Source organism: Cottoperca gobio, chromosome 10 (assembly GCF_900634415.1).
Source record: "Cottoperca gobio chromosome 10, fCotGob3.1, whole genome shotgun sequence".
Lineage (NCBI taxonomy): Eukaryota > Metazoa > Chordata > Actinopteri > Perciformes > Bovichtidae > Cottoperca > Cottoperca gobio.
Window position 1 is genome coordinate 21,736,516 of NC_041364.1, and position 22,867 is coordinate 21,759,382.

The 22,867-nt window shown below is 41.6% G+C and overlaps 2 protein-coding genes and 2 non-coding genes across 7 annotated transcripts in view; 3 read left to right on the forward strand and 1 right to left on the reverse strand.

Moving 5' to 3' along the window:
• ptcd3 (pentatricopeptide repeat domain 3) lies at window positions 1-11,455 on the reverse strand. 4 transcript variants are annotated; one of them, XM_029441313.1, is made up of 23 exons: window positions 10,369-10,555; window positions 9,684-9,736; window positions 9,428-9,467; window positions 9,221-9,266; window positions 9,056-9,124; window positions 8,669-8,773; window positions 8,127-8,250; window positions 7,911-8,014; window positions 6,815-6,973; window positions 6,614-6,674; window positions 6,223-6,305; window positions 5,469-5,613; window positions 5,303-5,353; window positions 5,109-5,198; window positions 4,844-4,872; window positions 4,333-4,439; window positions 4,011-4,089; window positions 2,781-2,871; window positions 2,415-2,519; window positions 2,199-2,325; window positions 2,026-2,067; window positions 1,449-1,607; window positions 1-127 (listed from the first exon to the last, which is right to left on the reverse strand). In XM_029441313.1, exons 1-23 carry the CDS (start codon window positions 10,530-10,532, stop codon window positions 82-84), a joined length of 2,079 nt encoding a protein of 692 aa, XP_029297173.1. In that variant the 5' UTR covers window positions 10,533-10,555; the 3' UTR covers window positions 1-81. The 4 variants fall into 4 exon arrangements, 1 of the variants encoding a protein (XP_029297173.1); XR_003832912.1 differs by lacking the exons at window positions 1-127; window positions 1,449-1,607 and adding an exon at window positions 11,339-11,455 and having other exon boundaries at window positions 2,199-2,345; window positions 2,434-2,519; window positions 10,369-10,501; XR_003832913.1 differs by lacking the exons at window positions 1-127; window positions 1,449-1,607 and adding an exon at window positions 11,231-11,247 and having other exon boundaries at window positions 2,199-2,345; window positions 2,434-2,519; window positions 10,369-10,501.
• polr1a (RNA polymerase I subunit A) overlaps window positions 10,502-22,867 on the forward strand; it is a 27,345-nt gene continuing 14,979 nt past the window's right edge. The window contains 21 exon segments of the mRNA XM_029441312.1: window positions 10,502-10,878; window positions 11,415-11,523; window positions 11,731-11,826; window positions 12,456-12,605; window positions 12,895-13,005; window positions 13,223-13,308; window positions 14,573-14,661; window positions 14,901-14,981; window positions 15,338-15,455; window positions 15,600-15,741; window positions 15,940-16,092; window positions 16,774-16,896; window positions 17,023-17,250; window positions 17,335-17,442; window positions 17,532-17,678; window positions 19,797-19,988; window positions 20,166-20,190; window positions 20,193-20,314; window positions 21,072-21,255; window positions 21,415-21,497; window positions 22,354-22,512. Of these exon segments, the coding sequence (XP_029297172.1) occupies window positions 10,802-10,878; window positions 11,415-11,523; window positions 11,731-11,826; window positions 12,456-12,605; window positions 12,895-13,005; window positions 13,223-13,308; window positions 14,573-14,661; window positions 14,901-14,981; window positions 15,338-15,455; window positions 15,600-15,741; window positions 15,940-16,092; window positions 16,774-16,896; window positions 17,023-17,250; window positions 17,335-17,442; window positions 17,532-17,678; window positions 19,797-19,988; window positions 20,166-20,190; window positions 20,193-20,314; window positions 21,072-21,255; window positions 21,415-21,497; window positions 22,354-22,512 (2,583 nt within the window). The 5' untranslated portion in view covers window positions 10,502-10,801.
• Window positions 19,581-19,717, forward strand: LOC115015202 (small nucleolar RNA SNORA5). Its single transcript, XR_003832980.1, has one exon. It is a non-coding gene; the product is annotated as a small nucleolar RNA SNORA5 (small nucleolar RNA).
• Window positions 21,593-21,729, forward strand: LOC115015203 (small nucleolar RNA SNORA5). The gene has a single exon (XR_003832981.1). It is a non-coding gene; the product is annotated as a small nucleolar RNA SNORA5 (small nucleolar RNA).

Genomic DNA, 22,867 nt, shown 5'->3' on the forward strand with positions numbered 1-22,867 from the left:
TGTCATTTACGTGACAAACATGAGTTTATTACACAGATAATGAAACAAATACACTATGAGTGTGTGAGATGTGCGTCTCCTTCAGTCAGAGGGCTCTCCTGTCGACTCCAGCTGAGACAATATGGCTCTGGATGTGAGAGAAAAACAAGATATATATAACAACATGTTAATATGGATGAGAACTTTACACCAGAAACAACTCTTCTTAATTGTGTCCCTGAGGGCTCAAAAACCACAGTGTTCCTGTTGTTAGCTTGTCCGTCCACCAGCCCTGACATCCCCACAGACTCTGATGAGCTGAGATACATGGCACCAGAGCTACGGAGCCGCTTTCACACCTGTCTGTTGCGTTAGGTCACTTTTCAATTTGGTGAGTTAGACACCGGATCTAAGAGCCATGTTTCCACGGTAACAATCAGTGACACCTGCTGACCCAGCACTAGATGGCTCATAATTGATGCTTGGCTAACATGTCGTGAAGCGAGTAATGAGAAGGCGAAGAGTTCTTTCGAGAGCGCAGCAACCTGTTGGAAATATACCATAAAGGATGTAGAAGCTGGTGACTCAGCAGAAGTGCCTCATTAAGAAGCCACAGCGCCTCCGCACTGCGCTGACATTTCACACTACTGGTCTTTGCTGAATTTTCACAATAAAATGTCCTTTGTGTCCAGAAGGTGAACATTTCCCGCTGGAGTGAACGGAGCGGAGCAGGGTGATGCTGTCAGTCCGGGTTAAATTCATCTTTAAAAACAGTGAAGAACTACACTGGGTGTATGCAACGGAGCGCTTCAGATATCTATCTGAAGTCTGACTCTCCTAAGCCGTAGTCAAAATTCCATCTATGTGCACGTGGTGGAACCTGTGTTTGGGGTCTCACTCCCACTGTGACAAGGTTCACAACCCTTTGAGCCACAGCCACAACCTCTCACTGTCACCACGTTGATCTAAGATGTTATGCAACACGTTAAACTGGGCAGATTTACTTTACGAGCTTCCAGAGAGGTATTACAGATCCTTTCTGAGGCTAAGCAATAAATATCCTCTCAACACTTTGCTACAATAACTGGGTTATACTAACAATAGTCAAGTCAGTAATCAACATGTGAAGCAGCTTTGTACCTAAGATTTACACTCTACATGTTCTATTGATTTTTATGTGTCTATGTTTTTGTAATAATTTGTATGCAGTAGTTGTTGCAGAGCATGGTTTGTTAACTAAAATACTTATGTATCTTTGTATCCCTGGTGATTGTAAAATGACGGCACAAGGGTGCTAAAATAATTTGATAAACTATTTTTCTTTATGTTTCTATTATAAAAAGCTTTTGACTGGTACTGTGTGTATGTATTTGTATATGTGTGTGTATATGTGTGTGTGTATATATATATATATATATATATATATATATATATATATATATACATACACATAAATCTCTACTCCTCACCTTTGAGGCTCGGTCAGATCAAACTCAGCCAGTGCTCGCGTTGCAAGTCTTGGTGTTGCACACAGAAAGAAGTCTGCGGACAGCTGAACCAGCTTCACTGCTCTCTGGTGAAAGCCATTGCTGTGACACACCGACAGGAAGTGATCAAACAGCCCCTCACTGGAGAGAAACACAACAGGAAGCACACGATGAAGCAGGTGTCAGAAGAAATGGGGTTACACTGTCATCACTAGTTTTATCTGTTGCGACAGCTGCACCCAGTCACTTACATTAATGAATGTTGTGCTGAACTATCTGTAGGAATATACAATTACATTGTTATGACCTTGTACGAGGGACATTTTTACCCTCCTGTCGTGACAAGTTTGAGATGTCGGAGCCAACAAAAACAAACCTTTTTTTTTTTTCTACCTGTGGGAGGATGTTGATCCAACATTTCCCACGATGGCAGTGAAACAGCAGTAATACTTATCAGTGAAATGAATAAATTGGCGCTCTGTGGCCACGTGCTGTTTGAAGAGTTTTTCCACTGTCAAAATTGGATTTCTGTATGTTTGCAGTTCGGGCAGAGACTCACTCAGGAACTCTGTTCTTGGTTTTGAAGAGCTCCATCATCTCCCTGCAGACACACACAGAGCGGAGGAGAAGTCACAAGCATTTCACTTTCACATCATTTAGCCCTGGACATTAGTAGAGTCAGACTGCGGTAAATGCACTGACAGACAGACCGATGGAAACCGTCGGACTCACCAGGCCTCTTGATGCTTGTTGGCCCGCAGCAGCAGGGAGGTGATGTGGGAGAGGGAGGAGTTGCTCCACTCCAGACCTTTTTTCCTCATGTCGTCATCATACACACTCTTTACATCCAGAGCACACGCTTGCAAAGGCCTCCTGAACCTGCAGACACGCATGTACATTCAGTACACAAGTTACCTTCCGTGCTTTACTATCTCACACTCTCTCAACGTGTCCACACATCTCTGACCTCAGGACTGTGCTCGTCTCTGGCCATCAGGGTGAGCAGCTCCTCCACCAGTTCAGTCCTATTGTCATGACCCAGAGTCCGCATATCTGGAAAACAGGAGCGTAGTTTCTAACAATGTAAACATGGTCTTCGTCAGTAACTGGGGGTCAGATTTCATGAGTGATCAAGACTCAAGACGTGTAGCGGGTGATATTAGATTCCTGTAACCATAACATTTTCTTTTCTAAACAATTGTTTACAGGTCAGCTGGATGAGAAGTCTTCCATCAAAATATGTTAAAATAAGGAAAATTAAATAAAAATCTATATATACACATCGCTCTACCATAGCAATTTATTTACACTCACCTTTCCATATAGTGGGCAGCAAGTCCAGACGATTGTCTGTGTCCAGAGGCTGCAGCAGTTCCCTCAGTGAGTGAGAGTTCGGGTAGTACAACTGGAAACACAAAAGTACGGTTCGTTTCCATAAAGCAAGGGTAATATTAAGTTACATTATCCACCTCAGTTCCTCCTGAGCAGATCAGTGAGAAGAAAATTCAATCATGTTCGATCAACACTCCCATTAATTTGGCAAGACAACTTAGAGAAATCTCTGTGACCCAGAGTCAACTTAACCCGAATGCATCGCTTTAAAAAGTCACTCTGATGTCCTAAGAGGACGGACAACTGCTATGAAATGATATATTTATATTATTTTCCTCTTTGACTGCCTTAAATCTTTTACCATTAGATCTTAACTACCAAATATTCATTATGTTTCCAGACTTTGAACGCCACATTGTTTACATAATGCCACTGACACACACAAACAGAATTTCTTTCTGCATACTAAATGCTCGGCGGATTTTATTTTCACAGTCTGGGACGTGTCAGTGATGAGCAGCAACATTGATTTAGATGCATTGCATCAAACACATAATGCAGGAGTAATAATCAAAGTGGAAACCTGGAGAATCTCATGTATTTGCCCTTTAGGGGAAACATGAGAACATGTCTCAATCTGGTGGAAAATAGTAAAAGCTGCACATTTAAAGCCTGATGTAATAGAACGCATGATTTGGCCGTGGATAAAAAAACTTTGGTTTTAATGGAGAGATTTTTGCCCCTAAGACTCAGAGTGTTTGTATTTTGGATGCACACTTTATTATAGACTTATTATTATTATTATTATTATTATTATTATTATTATTATTATTATTATTATTATTATTATTATTATTATTATTATTATTATTATTATTATAGGAGCTGAGGTTCAACTTCCAAAATTCCAGATGCATCAACACAACCACAATGAAAAAAATGTCAAATATAAAATCTAAAGATGTCCTTAGTGAGGCACAAGGATGACATCTTACACAATTAGATTAATCTTAGTTATGCATAAGTGAGTCGTGGATTTTAGAAGAATACCCTCCTGTTACACAGGCTGTAGAAACGCTGTGTAAGTGCTATGATAACAGTGACACAGTGAAGTACCAGCTGCATCTTATTGTATCATTGAGCCTTCATATAAGACATCGTCTGGCCTGGAGTAGTTCAGCTGAACGGGGGGAGGTGCAGAGTTGTACTGACCGAGGGAACCAGCCGTCTGTACCACTTCCACACCACGTCGATGTGCTCCAACGTACACAGCAGGTTGAAGAAGAGACGGCTGAGAGAGAGGAGAGGTTCACTTACAAGGACTAACATGTGGAAATGCATCTATACAATTGGAGCTAATCACTAGATTGCAGGTTTCGGGCTGCGTTGAGGCTCATGCATCTATACCATATATACGTGGCTCATTAATTATGCAAAAACAATAATAATTAAAAAGATTCTCCCACAAGCTGAGGCTTGGATACAGGAGCTGCATGGGATGTGTTTTAGGTCAGTGGAAGGTTTTTTTACTTACTAGAATATATTTTGTTTTTGAGAAGATCCCAGAAGCCTCCAGTTGTCTCCATGTTCTGCTAGACTGTAGACCTTATAACCCATCTCCAGATCTTTATTATTCAGACACTGGTGATACAAAAACAGGCAGAGAGAAACGCAGGTCAGGAGGAGCAACAGATGCACACCTGCTCAACAGGACACCGGACGGGGAGACAGCATCGCAGCTTTTGAGACACAATTAAGACTTTGGCTAGTGACAATTTAAATGTAATCTAAGAATAGCTAAAAGCCAACCCAGCCTACATCAGATTAAAAAAATAGCTAATTATAGTAAAGAACCTATAAAAAAGGAAGGCAGGATTACTCAAATTGGATTTAAAAGCAGAAGGCGTCATTATATTTGAACACTGACCCAAGTATAACTCTAACTATAACTGAAAAAACAAGGCCTCAAATATACACTTCAATTATTACTCGGACAAAAAAGTGTGATAAATATATTAACAAAACAAGTAACAAAAAAGACTTACTATTCTCATTGCGCTCAAGAAGAATGCAGCTGGAAAGAAAAGGAGAGAATATAAGAGGAGTATTAAAAGCCACACGCAAATAGATTAGAATTGTTCATGTGTTTAGTCTCCATTTTTATGGAGAGGCAGGAGAGAGAACATCTGGTGATCCATTTTATAAATCTAAATCACCAGCATTTCCCCCCTCACTTAAAATAACACACAAAATAAAGAAGATTAATTCCCCAAATGTGTTAACTCATGAGACACATACACCGCAACATACCATCATTGGGTTCCTGGCAGGTTAAACTTTTTCCTTCCAGCTCCGACATCACTTCCTTTAAAACGTCATTGTTGATCTGGCCATTGGTGTCTGGAGAGGAAGCAAAAAACACTTAATGCAACTGAGCATAGAGTCAGACAACGGCTCTCAAGACTGTGCCGCTAATGTTCATGAGTAACGCAGCATCACATCACCTGGTCTGGAGTAGATTACTATGATGCTTTCAAAGGACGCCAGGCTGGGAGCTGAACACACACAAACACAAAGTCATCATTGTTGTACGATTGTGTGTGTGTGTGTGTTTGTGTGTGCGTGTGTGTGTGAGTGTGTGTGTTTGTGTTTGTGCGTGTGTGCAGTCACCTATCTCCAAAGCCTTCATCTCATTCAGAGTGTGTTGAGCGTGTGTTTTGCCCAGAAAGCCACAGTATCTCAGAGCTTTGAGAACGCTGTTGAAGGTGAGCAGGTTGGGCTGAACTTTCTGCTCACTCATCTGCTTCAGCAGCTCCTGCACACACAGAGAGAAACACGACAGGCAGCTTTCAACATTACAATCAATCAATCAAGGGGAATGCCATCTTGCCACATAAACGATTTATACGGCTAAAAGAATTCCAAGTTCAAATTTCACACTACAGTCTGTTCATATTTTCTGTTTAATATTTTTTTAACATCCAAAGTGTTCAATAATAAATAAGTAATTATCAAATAAATAAATCACATGAATTAATTGTGTGCAAGACATATGCAAAACAATCCTTTGTGAATTATAATAAATCGTTGTAAAATGTTACTTCATCCCTCTCATTGACATGAAATGGTTTTATTTATTGGTTTATTTTCATTTCAAAAGTCTGTTTTTATTTCATAGGAAATAATGAGGTTCAGTTAAATAATCATTTCACACTTCATTTGTATGTATATATTCTACAACATTTATTATTATTATGAATATTATTTCATAATTTATTTTTTATTTATTGTAAATTGAACGTTTTGGGGCAAACATATATACTATTAAGCATATACTTGTTGAATGACACCAACATTTATTTTTACGAGGAAACCTGGCGATGTGTTCATGAGATCTGTACAAAAGCAGTGAGAAGTCTCTTACAGTGATGAGGTCCCATTTGTCAAAATATTTCTCTCGTACATCTGGAGCTGCGGATATCAGAGCGTTGAAGACGTGGACGTCAGCTGGAAACAGAAAGTTGGGTTCTTAGTCTAGTTCCAGTACAGAAAGCTCAACACGTTGTGTGCAGGCTTTAGAGAGCCGCCAAGTCTTACAAATGTCATTCTTTGGCAGCATGTGATGGTACGATCAAGAATAACACTGAAACTGACAGAAATACACAAACTCAAAACCAGTGTGGGGAGTGAACTAACAGGGACGTCTCACTGAAGGTCTTTTTGTGACACAACACGACAGCACGATAATGCCTTTCGATGTTGTTTGAATACAACTAATACGCTGTTTTGTCTCCCTGTTGTCTCTTGCAACTCACCGGTCAGCCTGTTGTTCAGCATGTCTGTGTAGAAGCTGAAGGCCTTTTCATAGGCTCCATACTGGGGAGAGACAGACAAACATATGCATTTAATCCAGACGCACCCAAATCAACTGCCACAACGTACCCCCACAATGCAAGAACCAGCAGTGGAACCAACACGAGGCCCTCGCAGTCCCCGCAGCATCAGCGTGCTCCTACCTTCACCATGCCTCTGATCAGAGCAGAGTAGCTCTGTGCGTCTCTCTCTGGCAGCATGTTGAAGATTCTCTCTGCGCTGTTTTCTTCCTTCCACCTCACGAGGTGCGGAGCCCGATGGAACCTCCCTTTACTTCGCTTCACCTCCTCTGCCGGCTCCTCCTGAAAACACACAAACACAAAGTAAATATAAGATATGGTAGTATTAATGTCTGAAGTCTCCAGCTTAATGTGGTTCATGCATTATTTTACCAGCTGCAGCGAGACCCCAACTTTGAGTTTATTGTGTCTCGATGCTGCAAAGATGAGTTGAATTGGTCCACGGGCAGAAAATCAACCGCAGTTATTTTGCTAATCGATTAACCATTTTGAAGACAAAATGCCAAAATCCTCTGGTCCGAGAATCTCCAATAGGATTATTCTACAATTGTAGACTGAATATGTTTGTTGGGGGGTTGGACTAAACACTGGACAAGATGCTAAACAATGTCATCTTGGACTCACTCAGAAACACTGATGGACACTTTCCCCTAGTTATAGTTATAGTTATAGTTATTTATATAGAAATTGTGTGTAAAACGTACATTAAACAATCATTTATGATAAGATATCATTATGAAACCGGGTTTTATTGGTCGGCTCATATAAAGAAAATCATTTTTTATGTCATAGAAAACAGAATAAGAATGTCAGTGAAACTAAATCAATCATTATGGGTCCCCCCCACACCTCAGCACCCCATTATCATCAACACCCAAACAGTTGAAACGGTTGACAGTTAGAGTAACAGACAGAGAGCAACACCGGACAATAAATCTAATCTAATAAAGTAATATTTCAAGAGTTGCCAAAAAAAATGAAATGCAGTTATTCTGTCACGTCTCTGGTTCCAGCCTTGAACTGAACTGAATATGTTTTGGGGTTTGGACATTTGAAGATGTCGTCTTAGACTCTGATGGACACTTTCCACAACTTTTAAAAAACATTTTACAGACAAAAACAATGAATGTAGAAATATTTGGTAGGTAATTGATAATGGAAATAACTGTTGGTTGTGTCTTTGACCTCCACCCTGAAGTTTGGATCAGCAATGACTCACCGTGTCCCCCGTCTGTGGGCGTCCCTCCTCCGCAGGGTCTCTGTCACAGTAGAGACAGATCAGGTCTAACAAGTCATGGGTCGTGTCCGTAGAGACAGCTGTGCCTAGAAGAATTGAATTGAAGAAAAGATGTAGCATCATCCCTAACAAAGAGAGTGTGTTGTGTGTGTGTGTGTGTGTGTGTGTGTGTGTGTGTGTGTGTGTGTGTGTTCTCACCAGCTTGCATTAGTTGATCATACATATCAACAGCAGCTGTAACTCTCCTCAAGTTGATTCGCTCCTTCAGTGCCTCCTCACTCAACTCTTCAAGATGCAGTGACACAGTCTCTGGCATCAGACACTATACACACACACACACACACACACACACACACACACACACACACAAACACACAAAATTAAACAACATGACGAGATATTTTCACTCTGTAAAAGGTTACACCAGCAATATTTTAAACACAAACAAGACATGTCTGCTAGGAGAGTAAAGCTACAGTTGAACTCTCCGGGCTTGAACTTGTGCAGCCTGCCGTCTTACAAAGCCTGCATTCAAATTGTCCAGAAAATAGAAACATGTTCTGTGTCTTTCTTTAACCGTCTTTTCTTGACCTCGATGGAAAACGTCACGAGGATGTGAAGCAGAGGACTTAAGGAAAAGGGAATGCCACTGCACTCACACAGATGTTATTTTTTTTCTTTTTAAATCAACTTTATTTATAACACAATTACAGTACAGGTGTGTGTGCGTGTCTTCTTACTGGTATATGTGGTTCAGCAAAGTCTTTGGTGAAGAACTTGGGATTACTGTTGACAAAGAATTTGGCTGCAGATCTTCCAGACTCCTGAGAGAGAGCGTATAACTTCTGCAGAGAGAGGGAGAGAGACAGACAAACAGAGAGAGAGAGAGAGAGAGAGAGAGACAGACAGACAGACAGACAGACAGACAGACAGACAGACAGACATACGGAGACATGATGGGTTACAACATATCTATACCACAGCTACACCTGAGTGCACTCTTTACTTTGAGTAAAATATTTTTTTTATGAGACACAACATATGTACCATATTCACATAATACAAAATGACTCAAACAACAATCATTATTAAGTAATAATGCATTAAGCTACAACAGCTTAACGTACAAACTCAGAAGCGGTCTTGGGAGAGAGGAAAGGATCATCCTGGAAGTAGTAGGAATATGCTGTAGGATCCTGGAAGGAGAAAAAAGAAAAGAAGATTAACACACACACACACACACACACACACACGCACACACACACACACACACGAGGTGAAGGAGCTCTCACCCTGCTGACAGTTGAAGCCAGAGCCTCCAGCACTGCCACGTTGCTCCTGTTCAATAAGAAGTGACATTCACTCATTCATTAGTGTTGTTCACAAGACATTTATGCAGAAGTAAAATACTTGGCTGACTTGATTTAAAACTGGGTGGTCTTTTTAAATAAGCTCTATGTAAATGAGGTTTCTCTCACTATAAGGATTTGGACACATACCATGTTTTCTTCCTGGGGATGACAATAGTATCGGTAGATTCTGAAACGACATGTGGAAAAAGGTGTGATTTAGTTTTACTGGCAGTGCTCTAGTGAGTACATGTATGGATGCAGGATGTTGTTTATTACCAAGCCCTTGACACACGGATGACTACAAATGGGCTTGAAGCCATTAAGATTTTCTCACACTGTTATTGTCTGTACTGACAGTGTGCTGAGTGTTTCATTCATGACCAACAATCTTAATCAAAATTACCTTTATTAGCTTCTGCAACTTGTTGTCGCAGCGCTGTAGTCCAACCAAAATTCCTGGAAAAAAGAAACCGATTAACTAAAAGGAGGTACACTTTGGTGATATTCTCTTTACTGTGAACTGTTCACATCCCCTGATATTTTTCGCACATCCTGCACAGCTCATATTGTACATATTCGTTATAGTATTTCTATAGTATCTTTTTCATTTTTGAATTGTCATCTTTTGAATTATATTTCTGTTATTGACTTTTGCGGTACTTATCCTTTATTTTTATTTCCTCTTAACTGCATGCAAAACTTTCCACATCCACTAATCGGAAGACCAGAGGTTCGATCCCCGGCTCCCCCAGTCCGCATGTCGAAGTGTCCTTGGGCAACATACCACATTACTCTGGATTGGTGTGTGTATATGAGAATGAGCTAAAACGTTGAGCAGTTTGGCACCTGTATGTCCGCCCTGCCATCAGTTTATGAATGTGTGTGAATGGGTAAATGTTGACATGCAGTGTAAAAGCACTTTGAGGGGTTGGAAGACTAGAAAGGGTCTATTTAGATACAAGTTACGTTATCTAGACATGACCTCCTGTCAAATGATGCTAGCTGCAGCTGTAATTCTTATGTAGCAATCACAATTAAAAAAGAATAATATCGAGTGAATAATATTCTACTTTAAAACACAGTCTTACCTGTGACTCCATAACTGCTCGAAATTATTTAGCAAAAATCGGCTGTTTCTGTGGACATAATGCCCTACTTGCCAACCGGGCGCCGCCATGTTGTTACAAACTGAAGGCTTCTGGGAGGGAGAAACCAAGTGGGCTGAGAAAGGGGGAGAGGGAAATAATAACATCTTGTAATTTGAAGAAATAATATACTTTATTCACAGTTAACATCGAGCAAGCTAAGCTTTTAATATTAAATAGGTTATTTTAGAAGTACAATATCCACTAAGTTTGAGGAAAAGCCTAGTCATGTGTATGTGTCCCCCCCCCTCTGATCTCACGTCTGGTCTAACGGTCCCACGTGTGGAACAGGAGCAACTGCACAGCGCATGTGGTTTAACTGTACGCCATGAATTTATAACAGAAAAACACCACAAAGTTTGGTTAATTCCCCAAAATGTTGTTTAGTAAAGAAGTACCATGGCGGCGACTGGAGGGCCTGTCGTTTGGCATGTACTCTGCCGAAGAGATAAGGTGAGAGATAATAGCTTGTTAGCTTTTGGCTTTAATGCTAATCTTGAGTTCAAAACAACATGCCTACTCATGGCAGCATGCGGTAACAATATGCTCCTGTAGTTCTCGCGCATATTACATGCATCATACATTACATGTATGTCAATGTGTTTTATGTTGCACCCCGTGAATTGGTTATTCGTAATGTAATAGGCTACATACCTCGCTTGTCCATGTTACTGAATCTGAATTTTGTTTTATTCATTATGTATCTGTTCATGTCTATTGTTTTTTCAATGTGTGTATATATACAAAGTTATTTTTTTACTTATTTGTCAGTTCATACCGTGTCTTTTTTGTCTATTTCACCTACTTTGGTTCAACTCTGGATTGACCCTTTTTAGGTCCTATCAAGATGACACGAAGCCGACTAAATTCTGATTACATCTATATGTAAAAGCTACCAGTTATTAGTTATTACCCAAAAGTTGCTGCGAATAAAAAATTATTGTGGAGGCAGTTGGTATAATAATGCATTCTTCCCATCTTCTGTCCAGGAAGCTGAGTGTGAAGACGATCACTAACTTCCGGTTCCTCGATGCTGTTGGGAATGTGGCCCCGAACAGCCTGTACGATCTGGCCCTGGGACCAGTAGACAGCAAAGAGGTACATACTCCACGGAAATCATATTTCTAACATACATTCTCTGTGTTGCATGATTAATGACACATCTGCAAAATGCCTTACATCCGTTGGTTCCTGACTCTGGTTTACCAAAAACGGTTTAAAGTTTAAGATTGTAAGCCTAAACTTTCAGCAAGTACTTAAAATAACTAAATAATTCATGTTATTTTCTGTTGTCGTTTTTACCAGGTGTGTTCAACTTGCTGTCAGGACTTCAACAACTGTCCAGGACACTTGGGGCATGTAGAGCTACCGCTACCTGTATACAACCCGCTCTTCTTTGATGTAAGCATGTCCCCAAATGCACCACATAACCGTACATATACATGCAGTACACACATGTTTGCAACTCAATATCACTGGGTGTGATGCTGGCAATGATGGACCAGCCTCAGGGGTTCAAATCTGATGGATTAGTATTAACTTTCAATCAAAGTAAGATGCTGGGATGGATTAAGAATTGCATTTACAAAACAGACTTTCTCCACATTTGACTGATCTGATCCAAATTTATGTTCTTCATCATTATTATTATTTTAATGAATCAATTTTGTTTCGAGGTGAAATGAGTAGTTATAGATTAGTTATTATATTATTATATTCATAGACTGATTAATTATTTTGTGAAAAAATGTCAAAAGGTTTTCTGATTCCTCCAAAACATTTATACTATATCATTGAATTTGAGTATCTTTGGATTTTGATTTAAAAAAAACAATTGAAGACATAACTTTCAGATATGCCATGTCTCATAGACTAAACAATTTGTGAATTTTAAAAGATAATCACCAAAATTATTTTTCGTCGCAGGCTAAATCCCTTTCTGAATCTCCACAATCGACCTGCTTTTATGAATGTTCACTAATATTTTGTATCCTTTTCTGTCGCGTCCGACTACTACTCTCCTTCATCAGAAACTCTACCTGCTGATTCGTGGCTCCTGTCTTTCATGTCACATGTTAACGTGTACCCGAGCTGCCATGCACCTGCTGCGGAACCAGATCAAGTTGGTGGACCATGGATACATGCAGGAGGTCTACCAAATCGAACAAGTCCTCAGCCAGGTGGGCTTGAACTCGCTGTGGCAACTAATTATGTCACGATTGTGCAGACTAAAGCACACGTTATCCAACAAAATAAACAAGCATCATTTTTCATTACGATACTTTGAGAGAATTGTGATGGTATTGAGTATTTCAGTATATTGAGTACGTGTTGTATAGGGTTTTTATTTGTTGTCTTTCATCTGATTGTAGGTTGCTCTTCTGACTTATGTATCTCCACAGTAGTTTTTGTAACTACCATAGAACAGTTCTCTGTTTATGCTTTATGTTTTAATTGTGTGTGTATTAGCTCCTGGATGAGAACCCCAAAGCCACTGGAGATGAGATTGAGGAGGTGCTGAAGCAGTTTACAAACACGGTAGTTGGCGTGAACGCTGAAGGTACAGAGAACACCAAACCGGTGAGTACACACACTCAAACACACCATGGACAAAGACATGCAGACTGCACTCAATTACAAGTGTATACACACACCTAAAATTGAGGATGGTTAAATTGTAGAAACTATAATGTGATATACTGTGTGTGTGTGTGTGTGTGTGTGTGTGTGTGTGTGTGTGTGTGTGTGTGTGTGTGTGTGTGTGTGTGTGTGTGTGTGTGTGTGTGTGTGTGTTCAGATTAAACACCTTGTTGAAAAGAAGGGCAGTTTGATAAATGACTTCTGGAGGCTCCACATGAAATCTAGGAAGTGCCCTTACTGCAGGTAATATGATGCATTTAACTTGATTGTCATTTAATGTTGGTCTAATATTCTTTTTATATTAACCATGAAGTGGAAATACGGCATTAGTGAAGTATTATAATAATAATAATAATAATAATAATAATAATACATTTCATTTGGAGGCGCCTTTCAAGACACCCAAGAACACCTTACAAAATACAGGAGATACAAACAGCAAAACAATGAAAGGGAGAGCAGACAAACAAAACCAGACATATAGTGTAGACAGGAAACAAAGAGCAAGCCATGTGAAAAGTTTGATCCCCATGGTGGTGTAGAGCAGGGGTGGCCAACCAGTCAGAGGTTAAGAGCCAAAAATGTTACTATGTTACTACAAAGAGCCACATCATACACACAGTCACAGATGCACACACCCCCCCCCTCTCCTTCTCTCTTTTGTTCTCAGCCTTTCCCTGTGCTCCCTCACTCTCTTCCTCCCCTCTCTCTCACACAGACAAAATGAAAATCTAAAACTTTACACACACACACACACACACACACACACACACACACACACACACACACACACACACACACACAGACCCTCCCTCACACAGACAGACACACACATAGCTCTTCTCAGACAGATTTATTGAAAATGTCACACACCATAATATTGACAGAAATGGAATTAAACCTCTCCTACCAGTATTCAGAGGCCAGTTATTATCAACAATGAACATTGTGTGCACTCTCACACACAAACTCTGTGTGTTTTATCTTCCTATGCATGTTGCTTCTTAGTGGGACTTCTGACATTCCTTGCCTCGAACAATCCTCCTCAAATCTGACTTGTATTCCGTTGTGGTCACTCCAAGCAATTCTTTCACATGTGTCAGTCAGAACAGATCGTGTTTCAGGGTAGATAACATCGACTCACATGTGTTAAGGTTGGAAAGTATGTAGAGTATTAGCGGTGTAATGGTTCTGAAACCGCAACACAACTGTATGGTATCGTGTCGCGGTTCCGTCTTCCACGTCTTGTCTCGTTACGTTTCGACGGTTGCTAATAAACCTGAGAATGCAGTTTAGAGCATGTTAGCCAGGAGGGGGCGATGATGCAAATGCTTTGTTGCTCAATAATCAGAACAAGAGGCAAATAGTGAAGGTGAATGATGTAGTACTTCTTTGATTAGATTATTTGATAGTTACATTCCTAATACTTAATGGTGTGTGTGTGTGTGTGTGTGTGTGTGTGTGTGTGTGTGTGTGTGTGTGTGTGTGTGTGTGTGTGTGTGTGTAGTAGTGGCAGGTTTACAGTGCGCCGTGAATACAACAGTAAGCTGATTGTCACAATGCCATCAGGAGTGCAGACCATCGGCAACACTGACGGTAAGTAATATTTTATTAGATTTTGTCCTTTTGTTGTGCCAACAATAATGCAAGCTGGCCGAGACTGAGAATACACATGTTGTTAACTTCTGAGGGATTCATGGGAAAGAGCCTATTTGTCTCTCTGTTCTTGTGTGCAACTCTGCACCGCCAACATGGCACCCATTGTAAGCCCTGCCTGTACATGTATACAAGCAGGAAATAGACCTCAGCTGGCTTTTGTTTTTGTCTTCCTGCAGAGGATCTGATTGCTGGACAGAGAGTCTACCTGACGGCGAGTACAGCTAGAGAACACAGCAACAAACTGTGGGGGAAAGAAGGTAGGCCCCACATGTGCATACACCTGGACCAGATCTGAAGGGCCAGATTACATCATATTTAAACATTTAAAAGTGCACATTAAAGTGCTGACTCATCAGGGGGTTTGTGTGACTTGAGTAACATCTGATTTGGCATGAAGATGAAGAAACGATCACATTTCTAAGACTTAATAAAAACTGAATTAAAGTGAAGATGAAGATGAAGAACATGTTTACTATTGCTTTGATGTTAATCATGGTTTCCTTCTCTTTTAAAATGACTTGTGATGCAAAAGAAAGAGATGAAAACTTTTACTTCTGTCTGTCCGAAGGAATACATTTTAAAATATGATTCCTGTCTCCTCTCCTGCGTCCAGGTTTCTTCTTGAAGTGTCTGTTCTCTGGGCTGGAGGAGAATACGCTGTCACAGGAGGGAGAGGAGGGTTTCTATCCAGACCTCTTCTTCCTAGAGCTGCTGGTGGTCCCACCGTGCAGGTACAGTGTGAACACTCACTTACTGTTCTGTGATTTTCTTTGTCAGCATAGAAGCATAAGAAGTGTGTACAAGCTGGAAGGAATGCACAATCAGAGTGTCACAGTAGAAGTATTTATTGTGTCCCCGCCTCCTCTCCCTGTCAGGTATCGTCCAATAAATCGTCTGGGTGACCAGATGTTTACAAACGGTCAGACAGTCAACATGCAGGCAGTCATGAAGGACTGTGGACTCATCAGGAAACTTCTGGCTGTCATAGCAGGGGAGAAAACTGCTCCGGAGGAAGAGGTAAGGGGTGTGTGTGTGTTTGTATGTATGTGTGTATGTATGCGTGTGTGTCAGTCAGTCAGTCAGTCAAGTGTTACAGTGTTGCTGTTTCTTCTCAAATTTGATATCCTTTTTGAATTCATGTTCATGTGTAATGAACCACGCCTGCACAGATCCCATTAAGCCACACGCCAACCCGTCCTCTCTTGTCCCTCTCAGCCTCTTGACCAGACGTTTCTGGCGGGGATTCTCGGGCAGACACTCACAGATAAACTCTACAACATCTGGATCCGATTGCAGACCCACGTCAACATCGTTTTTGACAGTGACATGGACAAAATGACGACGGAGAAATTCCCTGGAATCAGACAGGTAATGTGTAGACAGACACACCACAGTTACATCACCTTCACTGTGGTCACGTCCTCCGACGACATGGATTTTGCAATGACGTTGTTACCGTGATAAACACACACGCACGTTTTGGTTTTAGCACACACACCCAAGGCGATCTACTTTCCACAACACCCGATGATCTACGTTACCTCAACAATCTCAGGGATGTTGCTCTGAAAGGACACAGTAGAATCATTATCCATACGTCCGGGGTGCACCCTATTTGCCCTGATCATCACATTATGAACAAATCACGCTGTCATCCCGTCATAGTCTGTCATTGTGGGAGAGAATCTAACTTTTTTTAGATTCAGTAAAATATGTAATATTACAAAATGGTGATTTGAATATAATAAAGTTATTCTTAAAAAATATATTTAAAATTCTGAATTGATAAAATGTGTGAAAGACTAGAAGAGCAAGCAGCTGAGCTAAGGGTTATGGAAATAAACATTTAACACTAAACTCACACTTTTATTGGGGACCCACTCAAATGACCACCTGAGGGTCCCGGGGACTCGCAGCATTGAGAAGGTATCAACATAACTACAGTTTGTTTCGTGGCACAGTGATGGCATTTAGAAATGTAATAAGCCTTCCTTTTTCTTTCTGTTTGCTGATGAAGACATGTCTCATAATTGCCTCATCTCCTGCCAGATCTTGGAGAAGAAGGACGGATTGTTCCGGAAACACATGATGGGGAAACGAGTGGACTACGCTGCACGGTCGGTCATCTGTCCAGACATGTACATCGGGACCAACGAGATCGGAATACCGATGGTACTGACTGTTCTTGATCCTCTCAGAGAGGCTACCAGACCTTGTAGGGGAAATATAAATGAATATCATTATTGAGCTCCAACTTTGATCCCGTATGAACTCTCGCTCTCCTCCGTGCTCGTGCAGGTGTTTGCCACCAAGCTGACGTACCCGCAGCCCGTCACTCCGTGGAACGTGAAGGAGCTTCGTCAGGCCGTTCTCAACGGACCCAACATCCACCCCGGCGCCTCCATGGTAATTAACGAGGACGGCAGGAGAACCATCCTCTCACCTACCAGCCTTGTGCAGAGAGAAGCGGTTGCCAAGCAACTGATGACACCCTGCGACGGTCCACATAAGATGCCCATGAAGATCGTAAGTCTGATTGTAGTTGTTGTAATTCACAGGCGTACAGCCTCGTACAGTGAGTCAACCTTTACCTGTCCTTTGTCTGTGCAGGTGAATCGTCACATAAAGAACGGAGATGTGATGTTACTGAACAGACAGCCAACTCTGCACAGACCCTCCATACAAGCCCACTGCGCTCGCATCCTGCCAGGAGAGAAGGTGCCGTCCACTCGCTCCAGGCGCTTGTTTTATTTTGATTTATTGTGTGTTTCATAACAAATTGTACTTGATTTAATTTGATGCTACAGGTTCTAAGGCTCCACTATGCCAACTGCAAGGCGTACAATGCTGACTTTGATGGAGACGAAATGAACGCGCACTTCCCTCAAAGTGAGCTGGCCAGAGCAGAGGCCTACACGTTACTCAGCACTGACCAGCAGTACCTCGTCCCCAAGGTGCGTATAACAGCTCGCCACAGTCCTGAACTCTGAGGCAACAATAGCCGCAAACACTTGCTTGTGTTTCTGAAGTCTGACAGTTTCTATCTGTGATGCTTTAACCTCTTAAGAGGTGGGCGAATCACTCCAAGTGCTTCTGGCACCACCTGAAGTTTGTTGTTGAAAAGGTTGCCTGAAGATGGGTATAGCTGGTAGGTGTGAACAGGAAAGCACAATAGAAACATAGCAGCAAGTGTTGCCAAGTTCAGGTTCAGATTTCAGATAAAAGGGACAAAAACGTAACGTATTAGACGGGTTCTTCTAAGAGGAACACCAGGCGTTCACAAGCTGTGCAGCTGGAGATATTATAATATTTATTGATAAAAAGGCCACAAGTAACTATTATATATTATATACCCAATATAGTCAGCAGTAATGACACAAAGTAAGTAAAGTATAAACAAAAATGTGTACATTTGTAAAAATAAAACAATTTTTAGACATGTCACATGTCTAAAGCTTCAGCAGTTCATTGTCTACACGATACGTGCATCAACGGGAGACTCGTCTGCTTCTGGCTCCGTCTGTAAACAAAGGAAGAGGGCTGGCACTTCCTGATCAAGCTGACACTCATTGGCTATTGAAGGTTGTCGATGAGGCATGGACGCTCCTATTGGCTCAAATGAAGTGTCAATCGACAGGTCAGAGTTCGGCATCCGGTTAGCAAACATCAAAATAGAGCTAATAGCTTGATACATGCTGTTTTAAGCGAGTATCATCGTGAGAATAAACACATCGATCATCTGATTTCAAAGATTGCAACAGCTGTTCATGTTCATATCAATGTGACGATGTTCATGATGGATATATTTTTACTGGAAACGATCTATTGGACTTCTGCAATGACACAGGAAGTGTTTTTTTTATTATTATTACTGATTAGAGGATTATGATGAGACTTCATGGGTGAGTTGGCTCAAAGTTATGGGTTTGATTGTGTGAGATGCCTACTGTACTTGCTGTTGTGATTTTGATCTCAAAACCGGCAGGCCGTCCACCCGTTAAGAGGTTAACTACTCATTTCATCAGACTTGTATTTGAGTGTTTAGTTATAAGATGAGCTAAGCAAGGCATGGTCTGTCTGTCTGCTCCATGAGACCTGCTTCAGAGAGCAGGGTTACACAATTATCTGGATAAACGAGAGTCAAATATGGAACTCCAGCCAACTCGCTCACTAATCCTGCTGTGTGTCACACACATTAACATTACGAAGCCAGTTACTAGTGTTGGCTAGTTGTTGCATACTGATAAACATTTTTCTTGTTACATTTGTTAAGCCCAAAACGGAGCATTTATTCTTTTTAACTGAGCTGACCTTTTTCATGTTTATAGTGTTGTATTGCAGATAGGGCTAAACTATTAATTGGAATTTTATCAAAGTCTCAGTATGTGCACAATATTTGTTAAAGGCAATATGTCTCAAAATCCCATTCTGAAAGAAGTATGGTGGTGCTGCAGAGATGTCCAGACCTACAACTCGTATTCTACAGACTTAAGAAAACGTCTTTGTCTGGTACGGACACAAAGAAATCACACCATGATCGTTTTAATATAGTTTTCAATGAAAATGAGAATAATGATGCAGAATAATTCAAAACGGTCAAAAATAATGCCAATTACATATTTTTCCAAATCGTTCAGCCTAATTGTAGTGTAGTGCAGACTAAACCACACCAGAGAGTCTTGTGATAATAACTTAAATCTACCTTATCAGGTTATTTCTACTTTGTTAAATCAATCTTCTGTATTCTTTCGCCTGAGTGCTTGAATCAGAATAAAAAAGGTTATGACTAAACTAACAACGCTACACTGTCTGATGAGACAAGTGACTTAATAAATCTATGTTTGTACTCGCTAAAGTGCAGCCTTGTCAAATTCAGTGCTTCCTCCTCTGTGGATGCCACTGGCCAAAATGGCTGCCACAGTGAAGGTGTAGTTCATGGGCCCCGTGGTGCTTCATCATGTCCACTGGGGATAAATATGTACTACACACAAACATGTGGTGAAATAAACTGAATTCAATTCTTCTAAACACACACAGCACTCACTCACTCACTCACTTCTCTCCCTCTCTAGGATGGTACACCTTTAGCGGGTCTGATCCAGGACCACATGGTATCAGGGACGAGGATGACGATACGAGGCTGTTTCTTCACCAGAGTCCAGTACATTGAGTTGGTGTACAGAGGACTGACTGACAAACCCGGCAGAGTTCAACTGCTGCCGCCGGCCATACTCAAACCACAGCAGCTGTGGACAGGAAAGCAGGTAATTGAACTTGTGACATTTTTTGTCCATATTTCAGTCGGTACCCTTCGGCTTTTTGGTGCTTTATGACAATGAAAAACAATGAAAGCTATGATGAGGCAGCTTTCCTCTGGTGCTTTTAATGCCTCTGCAAACTCAATATAACTATTGTGTCAATAATGTGGTGTTTTGTTGTAGGTGGTGTCGACGCTCCTGCTGAATGTAATCCAAAGGAGGCCGTGCCTCTCAACCTGGTTGGTAAATCAAAAATCCCCAGCAAAGCATGGATCCAAGTGCCACCACGAGCATCTCCAGGATACAAACCTGACAGCATGTGTGACTCACAGGTACACACACACACACACAATGGTGCGCATTCTATTTAGTTTCCTCCGCTCTGTCTCTGACTGTAGGTGCGTGTATGTCGGGGGCAAAGCCCGCCCTTCGCAAAACAGAGCAGAGGATAGAATGTGCAAAACAACGCAGTAAACACTGAAATGTGCACATAAATTATATCAATAACTTAAGCGTTTAGTTTGTTAAATAAAAGAGCACCTGTTCAATGTGAAAAGTGACTTGGGAAGAAAAATAAATGAATAAAAAATCTAGAAAAAAAAAACCACCTTGAATTTCAGGAGGGGCCCTGAAACAATGGTAGGGGAAACACTGCCGTGTCTTTGATTTGGAGAGACCTCTGCAGATAATTCTGCTCCCTGTAAAAACCTCCTTAAATATGCACAATGAAGGAATCCTGATTGAGACAACAACTCCCATGATCCCACCCTACCTCACAACGCCACCGAGCTCTGTCTTTTGTTATGGTTTTGATTAAGAGACCGCTAGTGGCATCCATATTGTGCGTTTAACCCAAGGTGGAAACCTCCGGGGCTGAGCAGTGTCAGAAACTGCAGTTCCTCGAATGGCCACTTGAGGCTGGCAATCTCTATCAACCATTTAGATCAGCCGGTAGTTAAACGATGCTAAGATGGCTGACGGCCCGAGCCGCCCACTTTGAGCTTCCCAGCGGCCGTTCAGAAGCCTATGGGTGACATTTTACAGTCTACAGTTTAACCCCGCTATCTTCCCCTTCTCTTTGTCTCCCAGGTGGTGTTCCGTCAGGGGGAGCTGTTGGTGGGGGTTCTGGACAAAGCGCACTACGGCTCCTCTTCCTATGGCCTGGTCCACTGCTGCTATGAGCTGTACGGAGGAGCGACCAGCGGCAAACTGCTCAGCTGTCTGGCTCGACTCTTCACGGCTTACCTGCAGCTATACAGAGGCTTCACTCTGGGTAAGACACAGGCAAGGAAATGCACATGCCAAGCCATTTGTTGCCCTCCCGGCTCAAATTATTTTACAGAGAGCATTATTGGTTTGTCCGTCAGTTTTTTGAGTATTATTGCTAAAGGTATAAGAAGAATATTATGTTTAAAACCTTGTTTGTGTCTAGGTGTGGAAGACATCCTGGTGAAACCGGGCGCCAACAAGCGGAGGAAAAAAATCATTGCAGAATCCCTGAAGATTGGCACCAAAGTGAGTTAAAGCACCTCATTGTTCTGGAGAAACAGACTGTCTCCGAGGGTTTTCATTATCAGATGTTTTGTATAGTAGGCAATTAGAAAAATAAATGCAGCCTTGTCAAATTCAGTGCTTCCTCCTCTGTGGAATCCACTGGCCAAAATGGCTGCCACAGTGAAGGTGTAGTTCATGGGCCCCGTGGTGCTTTACCATGTCCACTGGGGATAAATATGTACTACACACAAACATGTGGTGAAATAAACTGAAGCAGTGAAGAGTGTGATTACTGTGCCGCTGCCACAAATAATGTTGAGTCTGAACTTCTATGAGCTACAGTCTTGTCCACTGCTATCATCAGAGTCTGCAAAGAATCTGAACTTGGGAAATGCACGTTCGCTGACACTGCTGCAGTCTATTTGATCCTTTTAGCTTCTCATCTCAATGAGGTGACCACATCCTGCTGTGTGCCATTACTATTAATTCATACGGCCATCAAGACTCCGCTTTTTAAATTTTAATTCATTGTGGCTTTATATACAACTTCAATCCTGCAATAACTGATGCTTTTGCGGGCAGCAGAAACAAGTTGGAAACGCTTCATTGACACATCCAGCCGTTATGGAGCAACATTATCCTTCATTTGGAGTCTCGTTTCTGGTCACGTGGTGAATGGAAGTCATTGATTCAGAAATGCTCCACTATGTTTACCTACTAATCTCTAACTGTGTCTTTCTGCTGTTCGGGGCGGAGCAGGTAGTGCACAGTGGGGATTTCTCTCTGAGAACAATGCTGTGAGAGTGAACCAAAAATTATCTGCAGGTTATCTGTAGTGTTCTTATCTTATATCCCCCCCCCCCTTTCTGTCCCTCAGGCCCTCCAAGCAGCCTTCAACCTGCCCCCCAATGTGGATCAAGCTGAGGCGCAGAGCCGCTGGCAGGACGCTCACCTCAACCCGGACCAGAAAGACTTCAGCACGGCCGACCACAAGTTCAAAGAAGTGGCCAACCAAGTGAACAATGACATAAACAAGGTAACCTGCCACCACCTCTGCTCCTCCGGACCTTCAGCACAGTGAATGATGACTGATACAATATCTTTGTACACACACTACCAGCACATAGGTTGTGAATGGGGATAAATGTTTTATTTACTAATAGTTTTATGGTGGTTACATCATTACATCAATTCAAACATCACATTCCAGCATTTCCCAAAGATCAGCTGTCTGAGGATGGGGGTACATGGTACACGTGTTTAAATAATACGTACGGTCAACCATTGATGGGTTTGTCTCTTTAAGTATTTTTGACTGCTTTGGGTTTTTCTCCGACATGCAGCGGTTGTTTTTGTACAGAAATAACACCAAACGCCGTTGTTTTCTCCCA